Source organism: Balaenoptera ricei, chromosome 3 (genome assembly GCF_028023285.1).
Source record: "Balaenoptera ricei isolate mBalRic1 chromosome 3, mBalRic1.hap2, whole genome shotgun sequence".
Classification (NCBI taxonomy): domain Eukaryota; kingdom Metazoa; phylum Chordata; class Mammalia; order Artiodactyla; family Balaenopteridae; genus Balaenoptera; species Balaenoptera ricei.
The window spans coordinates 32402625-32419422 of NC_082641.1; the positions used below are offsets into that span (position 1 = coordinate 32402625).

Sequence of the window (16798 nt, forward strand, 5' to 3'; positions counted from 1 at the left end):
TCCTCATTGGAAGCCATCAGGAACCACCACGCCCTGAGAAACAGGGTCTGAAGTGGTCACAAGCATGGGCTTCAGAGTCAGACGTGCCGGATTCCCACGGCCACGTGATCTCCTGCAAGTTACCCGACCTCCGTAAAAGGAAACGGTTAGTCATGAGGACTGAATGAGTTAATTCATAGAAAGGGCTTAGTGCAGGGCCTGGCATATCTAGTTATTAGTGATAATGATTACCCCTGATCGGGTGTTTTCTATGTTCTAAAAACTCTGATCGCTAACATATGTCAGGAAGTTGGCACAATATATCTACTAAATAAAACTTAGCTATTATTATTGTTATTGTTGTTATTAATCTGAATAAGGCCCTGCCCTCAAGCAGCTTACATCAGTGGAACCTAGAGGGTGAACTGATTGATTGGGTAGATGAACTGTTTTTGAGGTTTTGGTGTTTGATCCAGGTCCAAAGCAAACAGTAGGAAACCTAAGATAATACAATATAATCTCAGCTTTCTTCACCTGAATGCTTGTCCTTTTGCTAATTTAGTGCTCAAAGCACTTCAGCCAGAGAATAAGGAAAAACAGTGGAATTATAAAAAAAAATTATGTATGGTTTTGGTGCAAGGTTAAGTAAAAGAAAGGGAATCGAAGTGCTCAGCGAAGAGTGTGGTTTTTGCTGTTTGTTTTGTTTCATTTTGTTTTATGATTATGTTTAGGGCATGAAACCAGGTGTGTGAATATCACTTTATGGGCGATCTTTCCCACTAATTTTCCATGTGACCTTGATAACCTTTTCATGCAGCAGAGAAAGGAAAGCAGTCTGACATTAGCAAAGTACCCTGTGCTATACTTTAAAGGAGGCCTAAGTATAAGTGCCACCATAAGGACCCCACCTGATGGCATTTCCTGGTGGCCCACCTTGGTGCTCAGCCTCCTAGCCTTTCGTGAGCACCAAATTGAGTAGGTACACTTGGATCAGGATAACCGATTCACACGAACCGGATACACAGGACATTGATTGATAGAGAAACCAGGCGTGCATTTATTCATTTATTCGTTCATTCACATGTTTTTACCTTTTTAAAAAAATTGAGGTATAACTAAGTGAAGTGAGTCAGAGAAAGACAAATATTATATGATATCACTCATATGTGGAATCTAAAAAAAATGTGACGCAAATGAACTTATCTACAAAACAGGAGCACACTCACAGACATAGAAAACAAATTTATGGTTACCGAAGGGGAAGGGGGTTGGGAGGGATAAATTAGGAGTTTGGGATTAACAGATACACAGTTCTATTTATAAAATGAACAACAGGGTCCTACTGTATAGCACAGGGAACTATATTCAGTATCTTGTAATAACCTATAATGGAAAAGAATCTGAAAAAGCATATACATAGACTGGTGGTGTACACTTCCCTGTACACCAGAACCTAACTCAACGTTGTAATTCAACTATAGTTCAATTTTTAAAAAATTGAGGTATAACGTACATAAAGTGCAAAATACTAGGTGTACAGCTCAATACATTTTTAAACTTGTAAACACCTGTGTAACCACCACCCAGAACAAGGTATAAAACATTTCTCCACCCACACCCAGGAAGGCTCCCTCATGCCCTCTCCCAACGAAGGCAACCACTATTCTTGGTCATTTATTATTTAAAAGAAAGAGAAGTTCCAGGGTGATGTATCAGGTGTCTGGGGGAGCAGGAGGTTATTCGGAGGGTCTGAAATCAGAGAGAGTCGAGGGGGGTTGGAGAGTCAGGCCAGAGATGTGCCAACTGGGCCACACCACCACCTGCAGTGATGGCTGAATTCCTGTCTGCTGGGTTCAGCGTTTGCTCCCTTGAATACAATCTGGCTCATTGCATGAACAAGCATGTTATCAGGCTGGAGAACAGGAGAAGAAGGCCCGTCCTTTGTCCGAACACAACTGAAAAGGTTTCTATTCACTGGATTACAATCACATTCCAGTCTAGTGCCACTGCAGCTATACCCAAGTCACCTTGATTCTGAGACCTGGGTGTTTCTGGACGTTCTGGTTACATATTTACAGCCTGTTGGTTTACTCTCACACATGACCACTCTTCCAGGAGAGGCTTGATAAGTTTATCTCTTGGCGGCAACTTTCTCCTATTGCTAGTTCCCCCAGGTTGTATTGTTTGACGCTATATCCAAGCTGCATTAAGTACTGCATATATTGGGGGCGGTGGGATTATTTGTTTGGCTCCTACTATGTGCTGTGCTCTTTACATATGTTATCTTACTGAATCTTCCCTAAGATCCTTCAGGGAAGGTATTATTACCCCATTTCACAGATTAGAAAATTTAGGCTCAGAGAAACGAAGCAAATTGCCCAAGATCACAGAACTAGTAATTGGCGAGACTGGGAATTGAGGCAGATTCATCTAATCCAAGTGTCTAGGCTCTTTCTATCACCCCGTTCTGCCTCTCATAAAAGCCCACATAGTAATTCAGCCCCAGTAATTCAGCTGGTTGGTTTCTGCCAACCAGCTCTCAGCCCTGCCTTATACTCATTCATTTCTTCAACAAGCATTTGGCCACTAAATAATGAAATCTGAAAATTCCACCTCCAGGCTGCTTCATACAAGGAGACACTTGATGTGGGAAAATTCATTAGAAAACAGTGGATTTTTCTGGGTCAGAGCAACAGCTTTGTCTCAGAGTTTGTCAAGTCACCCGAGTTCTATTCTTGGTTAAATGTCGATGGGCTGTGTGACTTCTTTGAGGCTCCAGTATTAAAGAAAGGACCCATAGTGCTTTCCCTGGGGAAAGCCAAAGCTTTCTATTCTTGCTCTTTTCTTATACTGAGTGCATGCAAGAGCTCAGTGACTAATGCGGGTTTCCTCTCAATATTCCTATTTCTTGGCCAACGAGCTAGAGAAGAGACATGTCCTCTTACAAGATGAGAAGAGGGTTGTCCAGGTGGAATACATTTTCCTTCAAAAGCATGATTACATAGGCTTTATTATTTTATCAAGGGGAGGTCTAGGCAGCTGGTCCAGTGCCCGGCCTAGAATAGTCACTCACCAAATATTTGTTGTATTGAGTTAAATTAGAATAATCGAATGAACAGTGGACTAAGAGGGTTATTTCTCTCTGGTAAACAACATATGCATGTCTTCTGATCCCCTTAGCATATCACAGTATCTGGCAACTGAAATAGGAAATAGAAAGCTACCGAGTAAAATGTGGCAGGGTGGGAGGCAGGTAAGACACCAAGTTCAAGTCCTATACGTTAACTTTGAGATTTTAGGCAACTTCCCATAAATTCTTTGGGGTTCAGCTTGCTCTGCAATGTTTTGTTCTGTTTTGTTTTTTGAAAAGTAAAAACACATGTATTAGTTTCTGAGGACTGCCCTAACAAATTACCACAAATTGGGTGACTTAAAACAATAGAAATGTATTCTCGCACAGTTCTGGAGGCAAGAATTTCAACCTGGAGCTGTTGGCAGGGTGGCTTCCTTCTGGGGGCTCTGAGGCAGTCTGTTCTATGACTCTCCCCCAGGTTCTGATGGTTGCTGGCAATCCTTGGTGTTCCTTGGCTTATAGATGCATCGTTCCAGTCCCATCTTCATGTGGCGTTCTTCTCTGTATGTCTTTGTCTATGTGTCCAAATTTCCCCTTTTTATAAGGACACCGGTCATATTGGATTTAGGGCCTCCCTAACCCCATATGACTTCCTCCCTAACCCCATATAACCCCCGTATAACCCCTCGTAACTAATTACATATGCAAAGATCTTGTTTCCAAATAAGGTCACATTTTGAGATTCTGGGTGGACATTAATTTTGGGGAGATACTATTCAACCTAGTATTGATACACCACATTACAAACGATAAAGCCCTTTTGTTCCTTATGCTCTAATACTGTACATAGAGCCTAAAATAAATCAACCTTGAGGACATTATGCTAAATGAAAAAAGCCAGTTACAAAGAGACAAACACTGTATGACCCTACTTATACAAGGTACCTAGGGCAGTCAAATTCATAGAAACAGAAAGTAGAATGGTGGTTGCCAAGGTCTGGGGGAGGGCGAAATGGGAAGTTGTTTAATGGGTAGAGGGTTTCAGTTTTATAAGATGAAAAAGTTCTGGAATTGGTTGCATAGCAATGTGAATATACTTAACACTACTGAACTGTACACTTAAAAATAGTTAAGACTGTAAACTTTACCACAATTAAAAATAAAAAACCAGTTTTGGTCACTCATGGCCTAATCTGGGGACCTAGTGTCTTTATAACATTGTTTTGTTTTGTGTTAAAGAAACTACATCCTGAGCTCCAAAGAACTTTCTCAGTGAGAATCATTTGTGAACGACCATCGGTCTGTACATCAGTGTTTTATTCTGTTCTCTGTCTTGTTCTTCTCCGACGCCTTTAGCTATAACCTGGGCAGTGGTGTAGCATCCATCATGGTGAACGGTTCATTCAATGACGGTCGGTGGCACCGAGTCAAGGCTGTTCGGTGAGTACCTGCCACAGTGTGAGACAGAGCTGACGGGATGTGCTCTCCAATTCCCTTTAGTCCCACTTCCTGTTCCCCATCTTGGCCTGGCATCCAAGTATCCTTGATCCGGGTCATTAGAGCATCTCGGTACCAACTCCCACCTGTGCCCTTTACTAACACTAGCAGGCCAGAGAGGCTGAACTCCCAAATCTTCACTCATTAGAGATCTTCTAGAGAAAGAATGTCGATGGCTAAACTTGAAGAAGCCCTCAGCTTCCAGGGAGATCTAGATATCTCTAGTGAGATAAGATTTCAGGGCAGGTGGACTTTGAGGAGATCCCAGAATGCTGGGAGCCAGGTCTATACCCCACAGTAAGAAGAATAGGAAATCCAGGTATTCCCCCAAGGCAATTACTGAGCCAGATCACAGCACAGTCAACAAAAGCCATCCAGCACACAGGGCTTCCAGTCTGTTTCTTGGCGCTCAACACTTATCTGTGTGGCAGTCGGGGATCACTAGGCATTTGAAAAAAGTTTCCAGTATGAAAGATGGATATCAGAACAAATAGATATAACAAAGCAACTTGGAGGAAACAGAGACTATGAATGAAAACAATGATGAAAGCATTAATATCATCAGTGAGATAAGAGAGGCTATTAACCTAAGAAACAAGAAGTGATTGCTATAAAAAAGGAACATTAAAAGACCAATAAAGAACTCGTTAAAAAAAGAGGAAGAAAAGAAGGAGAAGGAGGAGAAGTGTGGCTGCTTTTTGGAAACCACCTTAAAAAACTGCAAAGCCCTTGCCACAGATGAACACCTCCATTCCACTGTCCTCAGAGTCACTTTTGGGTGACTCTCTGGGTCCTTTAGAAACCTCAAAGCCATTCTTCATCCTCCCTGAGAGTAATCTTCTACCAACAAAGACTACTGCATTGGCTTCCCATTGTGCTTAGAATAACATCCACACTCACCATGTGTCACCATGTCACCACCACCCCTCCTGTTAAAGTTCTTCTCTGGTTCCCTCTCACCTTCAGGATAAATTCTAACTAAGCTCCTTATGCCCTTCACCATCTGCTTCTGGCTTCATCTTTTACTACTCTGTTCCCACCTCTAGAATTCTGTATGCTCAGTCTGTACCAACCCCCATGTCCTTTCTCTCTTTGTCGTTGCCACTTCCTGTCTGCATTAGCCTTCTCCTTCACCTGACCCACCCAGCCTTCAAAACGCATCTCAGAATCTTTTTTTCAGAAGCTTTCCCTGGGCTTCTGTTGTCATCCTGTAGAATTCCACAGCTCCCGGCCATTCTTCTACCATAGAGTGGTGACACTGTGGCATCACCGGCAATTTGATTTTTTGTTTGTCTTAGGAATTTCGGTGGTTTTTTGTTTGTTTGTTTTTGTTTGTTTCATTTTGGCAGCTCCATCATTTAGTATAGTGCCTGGTGCTTAGTAAGGATTTCAATAATACATTTGTATTAAAATGAATGCATGATTGAATTAGTGAATGAAGCTCCAAAAAATGGTGGCGGTTTTTACAGGGATGGCCAATCAGGAAAGATAACTGTGGATGACTATGGGGCCAGAACAGGCAAGTCACCTGGCATGATGAAGCAGCTCAACATCAATGGAGCACTGTATGTGGGTAAGTGACCTTGACCTTTGACGAAACCTAAATTATGCCAGTGCATTTTCTTCTTAACCTTCCATTTGTCATGCTGGGGCTTCCCAAAGCTGTGTACTTCACTGGATCAGTCAAATACTTGGAAATCAGGAAGCTCTCCAGATATTCCATTCTTCCATTTTCTGAACTTCTGACTCATGGCTGAGGGGTCAGGAAGCACTTAGATGCTTTTGTGCTGTGGACTGATCCACCAGGAAAACCCTGCTTTTCTTGTTTATAGAACAGGAACCTGCTAAATATAGCTCCTTGAATTCTCCCTGAGGAAGGAGGATCTGTCTTTCCGGCCCCCTCAGAGTTAGAATGAGTGGTATTTTTGTAAATAGCTTAGAACCCACTAACGCTGACACATCAACATGAAAATATACCTCTATCTGTATGATATTTCCTAAAAGTGAACTTAATCGAAAGCATTCAACATCAGTGTATTTCTCTTGGTTTAAGATAACATCACCTCTTACCACACATACTACATTTTGTTGACATTATACATTTCAAAATTTACCAGGTACTATTTGGTTTTAAGTGGTCAACTAGGTCAGAAATCACTTATGAGGTGGATACTTATAGGCTCTGATTGTGTATCAAATTGATCCAAGTCAGCTTGTTCCTGCAAGGACAATTATAAATTAGACAGCTGCGATGTCCTGAGTTCTAGGTACCGCAGCCTCACCTATCCTGTCAGCTGAGGGACGCCTTGGTCAGTAGACACTCAGGCATACTGAAGAGACATCCTTCCCTTTGACTCACGTCATCTTCCTTTGGCTTCCTGGCAGGTGGAATGAAGGAAATTGCTCTGCACACTAACAGGCAGTACATGCGAGGCCTCGTGGGCTGCATTTCTCATTTCACCCTGTCCACCGATTACCACATTTCCCTCGTGGAAGACGCCGTGGATGGGAAAAACATCAACACTTGTGGAGCCAAGTAACAGCAGTTGGCTCTGCCCAAGGGACAGAACCTTCTATCCTGAGAATCCTGGGGGCCCCAAGACCTTGCCTGACACTACACACAGAGGCATGGGGACCAGGTGTGTTTCCTCTCATCAAGGAGCAAGTACCCCCTGATGGGAAACTAGGACCGAGACAAGAGTCCCTGGGTGGCCTTTCCTGCTGACATCCTGTGGGCCAAACCCAACGGAATGCTCTGTGTAGGAAGCGTCGGACTTTGTCCATTGAATGTGTAGTGGCCACCAGAGATCACACATCACGGCGAATTTCCGAGCCTGTCTGCTGTAGCTCAATGACTGTGTTGTGATTCATAGTTTGTAAGAAAAAAAAAAAAAAGAAAGGAAAAAAAAAAAGAGAGAGAGACCCAAAGGGCAGTATTAAAATACTTCTCTCCTCCCCTGACTCTTGACACTCTTACTGACAGCAGAATGACTGTAAGACCTTGAACCTCAAATTTCTCTACTTTGGTCCATGAATTACTAGGATTAACCCCTTCCCCTCCTCACTGGCTGGTTCATTATGCTCTGACTATGAAAATAAGGATTAAGGGAGACTAGAGATAGAATCATAATTATAAAGCTGCCCCCCCGAAAGTTTACCTTTAATGAGAAATCCGTACTTTTTATAATGCAAATCTAAGAAAATGGGCGCCATGACTTTGTAGCTGTCCTTTTGTATGTGTATATTTTTATAGCTACAGATTGTCCATACAGTATACTTTTGCAAGTTTGGGTGGACAGCCCTGAATTCTTTGCACACTTCCTAAGAATTTTCTCCCAAAGGAGACTTGTCTGGGCCCTTTGTGGCATCAGCAGAGCAGGGTAGGTAACTTGGGGTGGGCACTTCGGGGAGCTGACGGTTCTCTCTCGGTAAATGGTGACTCAAGGAGGTGACTGTGAAGCTTCCAGAATAAGCAGATGGAAAGGCACATGTGTTACTGAGGTGGGTCACTGTCATTCTGGTTCTAAGTGGGGGGGTGTCTGTAGTGAACTTGAATAAAGAAGATGAAGAAGGCTACAGCACGTTCATTTAGTCGTTCGTTCACCTGTGGAGGGGTTACTGATACCTCCCGAGGCGGTGTCTAGAAATGGACACGAATACAGTCAGTGTTTCTCAGGCTGAGCTGGGGGCGCCCTCAGCCTGGTCTGAGCATCTGGGCAAGAACCAGAGAAGCGGCGCTGCTTCCTTCTGAGCCATCACAGTGCCACTTTGCTACTCACGCGATGACCCCGGAGACAGCTGGCTCACTGGCAGATCCCCATGGCAGGACTTGCTAAGGGCAAGTGAGATGAATGCTGCCACCAGAGAGGAGGGAAATGTGACCCACCTCACACAAGCGCCTATAATTAGTCTCATCATGACTCTGCCCTTGCTTGTGCAGCAGGCGGTCAGCGAAGGCTTTGAGCTTTGTGCCAAGCACAGTTTTAGGCACATTAAGGGTTCTAAAAAAATGAATAAATAAACTAGAGACGTTCGCCTTGAGCTTCACCCTTCTGCCTCCTGTCTTTGGGAACCTTCGATGACCAGGATCCTTCCTCTCAGAGCAATGATGGTCACGACAACAGCAATTCATCCTCTCCTGCGTATGTCACCTGTGAGTGCGGTGTGGAGAAAGCCACGTGGTAGAGAGTGGGTGTACCACCTCCCTGTCACCCTCACCTCAACACCGTCTCCTTGGAGACATCCAGGGTCAGTGCTTCCCAAGATATAATGGAGTTGCTTTCACAACTCCAATTGATTCACATTTTGAATCGATTGCCTCCAGTCCAAAAAAAAAAGTCACGGTGATTTTGTCAAAACGTCCAGTTGAGCTGAAGCCAGAAGAGTTGTGCTGCGGATGGGCTGTTGTTCCGTGCAAGTGTCATCCTGAGAAAAACACGGTAACCCGGGGCTGGGGACCCGGGAGTGATGAGGGTGATGAATTGCCTTTCCCTAGGTGGGCTAGGAAAAGAGGGGTGACACGTGATGAAGTCAGAGCCGTAGAGAGGCTGCAGGTGAGAAGGCAGCAGAATAGGGGGACCCAAGAGGAGCTGATCATATGGGAGGGCTCAGCGTGGGAGAACAGGGTAAGAGACAGTATATCCCAAGCTCTTTCACCCTCTCAGTAGCCAAAATTCGGGAAACATGGGATGAGTTTATAACACAGGTGGTTGGGAGAATATAAACTTTGTCCTGAAGCTGAGGGATTAGACCTGGGTTCAGATGTGCAGGAGAGCCAAGGAGAACGCAGCCTGGTTTTGTGGGTCCCCCGGTTTCCTCTCTAAGTGTATCTGCTATCTATCGCCACAATAATGCTGCACGACAAACAACCACAGAACTTCAGTGGCATACCGCAAGATGTGCTGATAGCTTCCGTGCCTCGAGTGGTCAGCTTGGCATTTCTGCTGATCCTGGCCGGGCTTGACTAGGCGGTTCTTCTGGTCTCAGTGGGACTTGTTCACATGTGTAAGGTGGCTCGCTTATCGTAGCCTTGGCTGGGATGGGGAGGTGACTTGGGTCTGCTCCACCCCTCCTGCTGGGACCCGTGAGCTAGCCTGACATGCCCTTCACTCGGTGATGGAGGAGGGTGAGAGCACCGGAACTGAGGTCTAAGGCGTTTTACAGCCTAGGATTGGAACTGCCTCATGTCACCTTTGCCACATTGTGTTAGTCAAAGTCCGTACATTCGAGAGATGAAGAAATAGACTCTCTCTCCATTGTGAGAGCAACTGCAGAGTCACCTGGCACAGAGCATGGATTCAGGGAGGGTGGAGAATTAGGGCCATTAGCGCAACCAATCCACCACCGCAAGTCCTGTGCTGTTGAGGAAATGGTGCAACAGGGATGAGGCGGCCCCTGACAGGAGTTCATCCGTGGGATCCCTGGGGCTGCGCGGAGGCCTGGGAGGTTGCAGTCACGGGCCCCGCGGGGGGAGCAGCGTCCGCCTCTTCCAGCCCTGCCTGCTGTGCCGCTGCTGTCCCCCCTTCGTCCACCTGCTGCCTGGTACCTGGCAGCCGCGTTGTCGTTCTGAGGAGGAGGGCCTGGCAGGGGAAGGGATCTGCGCCATGGCTTCTGGGCAGCGGCTCTGTGGAGGGGCATGTCGGAGAAGGCTGGCTGGGCTCTTGGCTGGAGGAAGAGGTTTGAGGAGGAGCCAGGGAGCTCGAAGGTTAACGCCATCCCTGTCCCGCCCAGGAAGGATATCACGAAGCCTGGGTTACTGAAAAGCTTTTGTCCCACAATCAGCATCTGAGGAAATTCTCCAGAACTTCCCATGTGTCCTAAGCAAGGACGGCTGGGGTGGTGTCAAGAAGGGGAATGTTCTTGCTTTTCCTACAAAAACTGACTCTCGCACCGGCACGTGCTTCCTCTAAGCTCGCCTGGGGGCTCTTTCTCAGAAAGGTCTGCGGGGTCATCTTTGTCCCCATGCTGCCCCGGGGCCCGAGGAGCGGCAGCTTGTGACCCTGCGACTCAGGCACCTCTGAGCAGCTGCCGGTCTCCCGCCCTCTTCTTTGCCTTCCATTTCTGGGCCCAGGCCTGTCCAGCCCCCAGGCCCCTCCAACACAAACGGGCCCTCTGCTTTCCACATGCCCACAGCCCAGGCTTCAGAGTAACCGGTGCTTCCCTTCCGGTTTCCTCGCCTCCCTCCCTCCCTCCACCGCCCACCTCTTCTCCTCTCCCCCTGGCAAGGAGCTGTCTCCTCCCCCGAGTGGGAGGAGGGATCTCGGAAATGTGCCCGGAGCTGGCGGGCCCAGTGCTTTCCACTTGGAGGAAGTGCTGCATTTTTCACCTTTCACCCAGAAAAATAGGATTCTCAGCAAGCTTGTTTTTAGCACAGAGAGCTCCCAAAGGAAAGAGAAGAGCGAGAAGGAGGGGCTCGCAGCCCCTCTCAGAGCTCTGATAGCAAGCCCCCCCGCAACCAAGGCTGCTCTCCCCTGGGAGGGAAGCACCAAGGGGCAGCCTGCGGAGGCCTGGCTGAGGGCGAGAATAAAGGCAGAGAATTCCAGCTCCACAAGGAAAGACGATTCATCCTTGAGGAGAGGGGCTTGGACGGAGCATTTACTGCTTGCTTCCCAGTCCCTTCCTGGTCTCTTCTAGGAACCCTCAGCCGCTGCCCTTGCAGGTGGAGGGGCGGTAAGGTGTGTGCTCTGAGATAGCCAGTCCCTTAGCTGAGAAGGGTGTGTGCTTAGCTGGTCAAAGGCAGGAAAGAAGAGCTCTAGGACTACCATCCAGAAGGAGCCCAGAGGGACGAGGGCTGCCAGCACGGAGTCCAAGATCAGAATCCAAAGTAAGGGATTTGTGCTGCTTTCAGCCCGGTCTGCATAATTACTTGCCAAGATGGAAAAGGGGGGCCATTCAACTGCATCAGCACTGGGTATTGTTCTACAGCTCGCACTAAACAGACAAGGGAAATATCAGTGGCCCTGCCTCAGCCTCGGGGAGGCCGTGGAGTACGAGGTCTGCAGGCATTTAAGCTGGTGCGTCCTGGTGGAAGTGACAGGCTGTCATTAGGAAGTTCCAGTTTACAGGTGGCTATATTCAGGCAGCTAAATGACTAATCCAGTTCAACAGCATGGTCTGGCTGCTGAGACAGGCCCTGTGAGTAATTGCACTTCAACCTCATGTTCAAAGAATGTTCACATATTTGATCTCAGCAACAGCCCTCCTTTGATGACAGCCAGAGCACATGGGCAAGGCCAGTTTGACTCACAAAGACAAAAGCCGGCCAGAAAGACCAAGTGACTTGCTCCTGGTCCTTCCACAGCATACAACCACGGTGCTTCACTGTGGAACTTTTCTACCCCTTACCCAGCCTTCAGTCAGATGCAGCGGCCCGTGGACCCGAGGCTTGTTCAGGGGCATTCTGGGGCTCCCTCCGGTTAGCTGTCATTGGCAGGAGAGTCTTGTGGGTGAGGGGGATTTGGGCAGAGGCCAGTCCCCTAGTGTCTGCCTGCTGGGCTCTCATCACAGCTCCAAGTCTGCTTTCTTCCAAAGCTCTCCCGTCGCAAGGATGCCGGGTTGAACAAATCTGAAAGCAGAGACCAGAGCCGCTCCGTTGGAGAGGGATTCAGGGCCCCCGACAGGCAATGAGGTCTGGGCTTGAAGTCTTTTCCTTCTCTCCTCTGGCTTCTCCTCCACAAATAACCTCCAGCACTCAGGGGAGTTGCTGCAAGCTATTTCCAAGCAGTGGTGTGCTCCCCTGGGCCCCTGCCCGGCCCTGGCCAAGCTGAGAACAGCAAGAGCAGGGCAGGCAACAGAAAAAAACTCCCTGCCTCTCCTCCTCCTCCTGCCCTTGCTAAGACGTCTTTATCCTAGAAAGTGCACAGCTCCCAGGAGCACTCGCCTTTTCCTGGAAAGACGTGCGAGAAACTATGTGTCTCAGCGCTTGGGCTGCGTTTGCTGCCTTTCTCGTTGTCTCTCTTTGTCTCTCTGACTTGCTCAAGATCCAAAAGGTTTACCAAGGCACAGAGATCTTTGAACATGTGGTAAGGCCTCCCCCCCATGTCCCAGCTGCCCACCTTCAAGCAAGGGCCCGGCCTGGGGCTCTGGCCGCCTCGGACAGCCTGGTGCTAAGGGGCTGCACCTCCAACTTGGCTAAAAGGGGACTTGGATGGGAATATCTGTGAGAAGGAAGGCCAGGGAAGCGCAAGGAATCTGCACATCTACGCTCATTTAGAAACAAAAGCAACGGGCACCAGGCCAGAGGATTAGCTATGGAAAGCCCTGCTAGGAAACTGGCTGAAGGAAAGTAGAAGCAGAGTAAAGGGACCCTCAGACAAGAGGACTGTGGAGGAGAGAGGGTCGGGGTGCAAGGCCTGCTGCATGGTGACTCCCAGCCCTGGCGGCAGGCATGCCTTCCTCTCACAGACCTTAGGGTTCACAGGGCAACTGTGGGCAGGTGGGTATGAAACGGGGGGCACTGTCCAGTAGAGTAGAAAATGTGCCCAATAGTTGTCCAGGCCACATGTTCGCCTCAGAAATAGAATAAGCTGTGTGATCTCCTGGTCCAGCACCTCAGAGGATTTGCCCCTCAGGGTTGGGGCCTGATTCACGGTCACGTGACTACCTCTGGCCTGGAAGCCTGAAGTCCTCGGAGTTTGTTCGGGGGCTTTGGGGTTGTTAGGATGGGGTGGGGATGCGAAATGATTTCCTGGATCCTCACAAGCACTGCTGGAGCGGCCCCTCGTGGGTACTCACTGTATGCAAACCAACCTGGACGAGGCACCGGGGAGAACATAAAGGCCAGTGAAGTCTCTGTTCCTCAAACCAGCATCGGCCAGGCCTGTGGGGTCCTTGGAGACTCGGGCCCTCTTCCAAGGCCACTGGGCACCTGCTTCCTCAAAGCCAGCAGGAGACCGTCTTTCTGAGAGGCCCGGTCTCTCTTGTAAGAGCTCTCCTGATGAGGTTAGGCCCGCCCTGTGCAGCCTCCCTTTTCGTTAACACAGGGTCGACTGATGAGTAACCTGATTGTGGGAGTGCTTTCCCGTCATAGGCACAGGCCGGGCCACACTCCAGGGGGTGGGATTGTACCAGGTGTGTAGAGCCGGGCCCAGGAGTCCCAGGGACCGTCTGAGAATCTGCCTCCGCCAACCCTCTTCACCTCTGACCCCAGTCTCTCCCACCTCCAGACCGTACTTCACCAGAGACCTGCTTTGTTTCCTTCAAGTGCACTTTACGTCATGTGCTGTCCCATCCGAAGAATGTGCCACATTCTGTTAGTTCCCCAAACCATGAGCCAAACCAAGACTCCCAGGATAAGAGAACTTCTATTCCCAGAGACCATGGCAGTCTTTTAAAATTTCTCCTTATATCAATAAATATTGCAAAATCCTGTTTCCCCTGGGTCCTGGAACTGTCGCCAATGACTAGGGGCCCAGCTTGGATTTCAGTGGATGAGCCCTGAGCAGTCCCTGCTCCAAGCTCCTGCTGGCCGCCCCATCATCTTAGAGGAAACAGCATGTAAGCAGTAGAGCTCTGCATTAGGTCAAAATCTTCACTAGTCACTCAGTGGTGAAAACCACATATGACAGCATAGGAAAGCTGGTTTGGGAGTTCTTGAGCATCACGGGCCAGTGGCACCTAGTGTGAATTCAAGTGTGGCTTCTTAAGGCTGAAAAAAAACAGTGCCAAACAGCTTCATCTGAGTTTTAAAGTCATCCATTATTTAATGAAAAGTGTGAACAGTACAAATGTCCAGAACGCTGAATTTAAAGAATTCATCTATACTTTGGAATCTTATATATCCATGAAAGAATAATGCCATAAAATATCCTATTGATATTCAAAGATTTTCAAAATGTTCTATAAAAGAATCAAGTTCCAAAATAGAATATACAATATAATTTTATATATATGCATACAGGTACAAACATATGAAAATACGTGTAAATATATATATACATACACATTCACATAGAAAAATGTCTGAAAGGACAAAAAGTAAAACGTTAAAAATAGCTAATGCTGCATGAGAAGGTTGAGGGATTTTTTTTTTCTTTTTCCTTTTATCTCTTCTCTAGCTTTTCTTCAGTGAGTCTATAGTGCTGATTTATTGTTCTGTCCACTCAGAATATCACCTCCTTTCTTTTGGGGGACTGGTCCTCTTCCAACTCTAACTGTGTGGTACTCGTGGAAGTGGCCCTTGAATAGAACTTCTGTTGGGCCACACGACTGGACCAGCGATGGACACGTGACACAGGCCGGGCCAACCAGAGTCCTCCCTGGCAGCCAGGAGGAAGGGTGCCCTCTTCTCTCTGAATGTAAGGCTGTAGACTTGGAGGAGCCTGAAACCATGGGTCCAGCTCTTTGGGGACGTCTGGCCTGAGAGTTTTGGGTGTAGAGAAGAGGTATGTGTCAGTTCTGGGTGGAGTAGGAGACTATAGCCCAGTGCAGCCTGCAGCAAGTACCAGGGCACCTGCCCACCAAGTAAATGCCTGGGAGATGGGGCAAGGATTGTCTCCTAGAGAAGCAGATATGCGATTGTGGAAAGACAGATGGGGGCAGGAACGAATCGCTTGGTGATGCACATTGTCACTTGGAAGGATGGAGAGAACCCGACAGAGAGGGTGAAATACATTTTAAAGCGGGAGGAGGTGGGGAATGGGCAGTGGGTGGGAGAAGGGCCCTAAGCTGTGGTCACTTCCGATACAGCCCATTTATCCCCTATCTGCTCCTGTCAAAGAGATAACAGGATGAGGGCAAATCTGCTTTGAGGAGAACAAAGGGTAGCTGCATGCAACAAATACTGGAGCATCCACCATGAACAGCAGGATCTTCTCCCAGATGACCTGGGAAGACTCCTTCCTCTTCCGAGGCATGCCAGCTCCACGAGGACTGCCCTGTCTTTCCATCCTTGGAGACTCTTCCACAGGCATATCACCTCCCTGTAAGATAACATTTCTAATATCTGGGGAAACATATTAAACTGCTTTTTCTTTCGAGGCGCAATTATTCAAAGAATATTCATCAAGCACTTGTGATGCATGCGGCGGACACTACGCTAAGCTCTGTGGATGCAGCCGTTCAACTCCTGCTATCAAACGAAGCCGCTCGGACCGCGGAGAGGTGGGCGTGCTGGGAAGGCAGACGATGGGGCTCCCAGGAGCCTGGAAAGACTTACTCTGAGCAGCACCGCTTAGACGGAGACCGGAAGAAGTTACCCAAGCGAAGAAAGGTGAAGGCTACAGCATCGGGTCCCGTGGGAAGAGATCCCGTGCTTTAATTAGCAGGCCTCCTGCTGGCTAACTCCCCTCTGGGTACCTGAGAGATGTCACTAACCTAAGGTGCATCTAAGCCAGTTTTAAGGCATTTACATCTTTAAGGTGCGGGTCAGAAAGTCCGAGGTGCTCCTGAGGTTTCTCAAGGGATAGAGGAGCGAGTAACAACCCGACATCTGTTCTGTCGGGAGCGTTGTGTCCGCCACCCGCCATCCCCGCAACTGCGCAAAGGTAGGTTATCAAGACCCACAGCTGAGGCGAGAGGTGGGGGAATTTCTCCGGGGTCGCCCAGGTAGTCAGTGGTGGTGAAACTGGCCGGGAGCCAGGGCTGCGCAGCTCACACGAGGCAGCCGCTGCCCGGGGCGTGACACCTGCAGAAGCCACAGAAGAGGAAAGGAGCCACAAAAGGTGATTGAGAAAGTCAGACTCCAGGTACATCTCTGAAGAGGGTGTGTCGTCTGCACTGGTCCTTGGGCAATTTGGGGCCAGGAAGGGCCACGTGTTGTTAATGCTCTGCTTCCTCAAGGCTTCCCGCCTCTCCATCAACTCGAGGAAAATGCAGGTGGGGTGTGTGTGCAAGGGCTCTAGCGCCAGGAAGAGAACCAGACCCACCCTGCTTCTGAAGGCTGAGTCCAGAGTGAAGACCCAGCTCTGCGGCCGAGATCAAGTTGGCTGGGGACAGGAGGGGGAAAAGGTTTCAATGTCAGCTGAGACTTGAAATTCTTTCTCATCTTGCAAACGTGTAGGGATGGATAATTATGAGCTCCATGAACAGCAGTTGTACTCATTTTAACATGATTCCCACTTAACAGTTTCTATCAAAATCATCCTTAAAAGCTTTTCTTGTTTCTTTAATCTGAACGTAATTACTCTGGGATAAAAATCATCTCGGGTTTAATCCCAAATCAGTTTAAGACATCTCTTGTTATTTCAACTTCATTGGTTCTTCCAGACTGAATAAGTACTTTTAATTCAATTCTATTATTAGTCACTCCGG

The 16798-nt window shown here is 48.0% G+C and overlaps 1 protein-coding gene across 4 annotated transcripts in view; it reads left to right on the top strand.

Moving 5' to 3' along the window:
• Positions 1–8125, top strand: part of EGFLAM (EGF like, fibronectin type III and laminin G domains) — a 167434-nt gene extending 159309 nt beyond the window's left edge. For all 4 annotated transcript variants that reach the window (XM_059916264.1, XM_059916266.1, XM_059916265.1 and 1 more), the window contains 3 exons: positions 4409–4492; positions 6019–6122; positions 6935–8125. In XM_059916264.1, coding sequence (XP_059772247.1) covers positions 4409–4492; positions 6019–6122; positions 6935–7089 — 343 coding nt within the window. In that variant the 3' untranslated portion in view covers positions 7090–8125. The remainder of the gene's footprint in view (positions 1–4408; positions 4493–6018; positions 6123–6934) is intronic.
• The last annotated feature ends 8673 nt before the right edge of the window (positions 8126–16798 follow it).